At 43.1% G+C, this 954-nt stretch overlaps 1 protein-coding gene across 1 annotated transcript; it reads right to left on the bottom strand.

Moving 5' to 3' along the window:
• Positions 1-21: 21 nt before the first annotated feature.
• Positions 22-892, bottom strand: LOC107125319 (transmembrane protein 69-like; the record flags this gene model as incomplete). The annotated part of the gene is made up of 1 exon (XM_015428759.1): positions 22-892. A coding segment is annotated over one exon (720 nt), but the record flags the coding sequence as incomplete, so codon positions are not given.
• Between the last annotated feature and the right edge of the window lie 62 nt (positions 893-954).

Genomic DNA, 954 nt, shown 5'->3' with positions numbered 1-954 from the left:
TCCACTCAGTTTTCTAATCCTTGAGTATAGCTCACAAACACAGAGTACAACCACCTTGCTTCCTCTGTCATAGTATTTTTCATAGAAGGATTACCAGTATGTTCTTACAGCCCTATAAAAATCCTTTAGGAAAGAAACTGAACTATCTTGGGATATGGCATTTTCTGTTGGTTTATCTTGAGTCTTCGACTTTATTTGTAGCAGGAGCTAAATGCTTCTCTGGGTAAGTGTTTACAATATATAATGTAGCAACCAGAGAACATACAGCCACTAATGTTACAATTGCCCTCAAGGCTTTAAACCAACTGGGATAAGTGGGAAGGAGGGCAAGATCATAATGCAGGGCTATCCCCAGGCCCATAATAACAAGGGTTCCACCTTCAAGTACACTATCTTTGAAAAGCAAAGCAATCCAGGCTACTATTGAAGGAACAATGCTGTTTGCTAAATTAATCCAATCAGGCTTGGCAGGGCTGCCTTCTGGAATAGCAAATCCCCACCTGATCCCACCAAGGAAGGACGCAATACAGGCACCATATGCAATCTGAGCAAATACCAACTCTGGATAGGAGGTCTCCTGGATAGCCATTAGCAATGGCACTGAAACAAATGGAATTAATCCTGCAACACTCAAGTACAGGGCAGGCTTTGGAGAGTCCTTGAGTGATTTCATGTCATATCGCAACAAGTCCAGCTTTCGGGGTACAGGTTCTGGAGGTTTCTTCTTCTTCCAATTGCAGCAAGAAGAATGGAAGCCCTGGGCCTTAATTAAGACAGCAGATGTATGCCTGAACAGCTGTGATTTTGGCAGGCCAGTGAGAATGCACTGTAAAGGGACAAAGGAGCAGGCAGTTCTATTCCTGGGTTGCAGTAATATTTGGAGAAACTCCATCTGCAATTCAAATTGCAAAAACACATTAGTAGTTGTGTCAAGGAGTCCAAGCCTGAACCCCA

This window comes from Gekko japonicus, unplaced genomic scaffold (genome assembly GCF_001447785.1).
Source record: "Gekko japonicus isolate JY-2015 unplaced genomic scaffold, Gekko_japonicus_V1.1 scaffold40081, whole genome shotgun sequence".
Taxonomy (NCBI): domain Eukaryota; kingdom Metazoa; phylum Chordata; class Lepidosauria; order Squamata; family Gekkonidae; genus Gekko; species Gekko japonicus.
The sequence above is the reverse complement of the archived record's forward strand: the minus strand, read 5'-3'. Positions and strand labels throughout refer to the sequence as shown.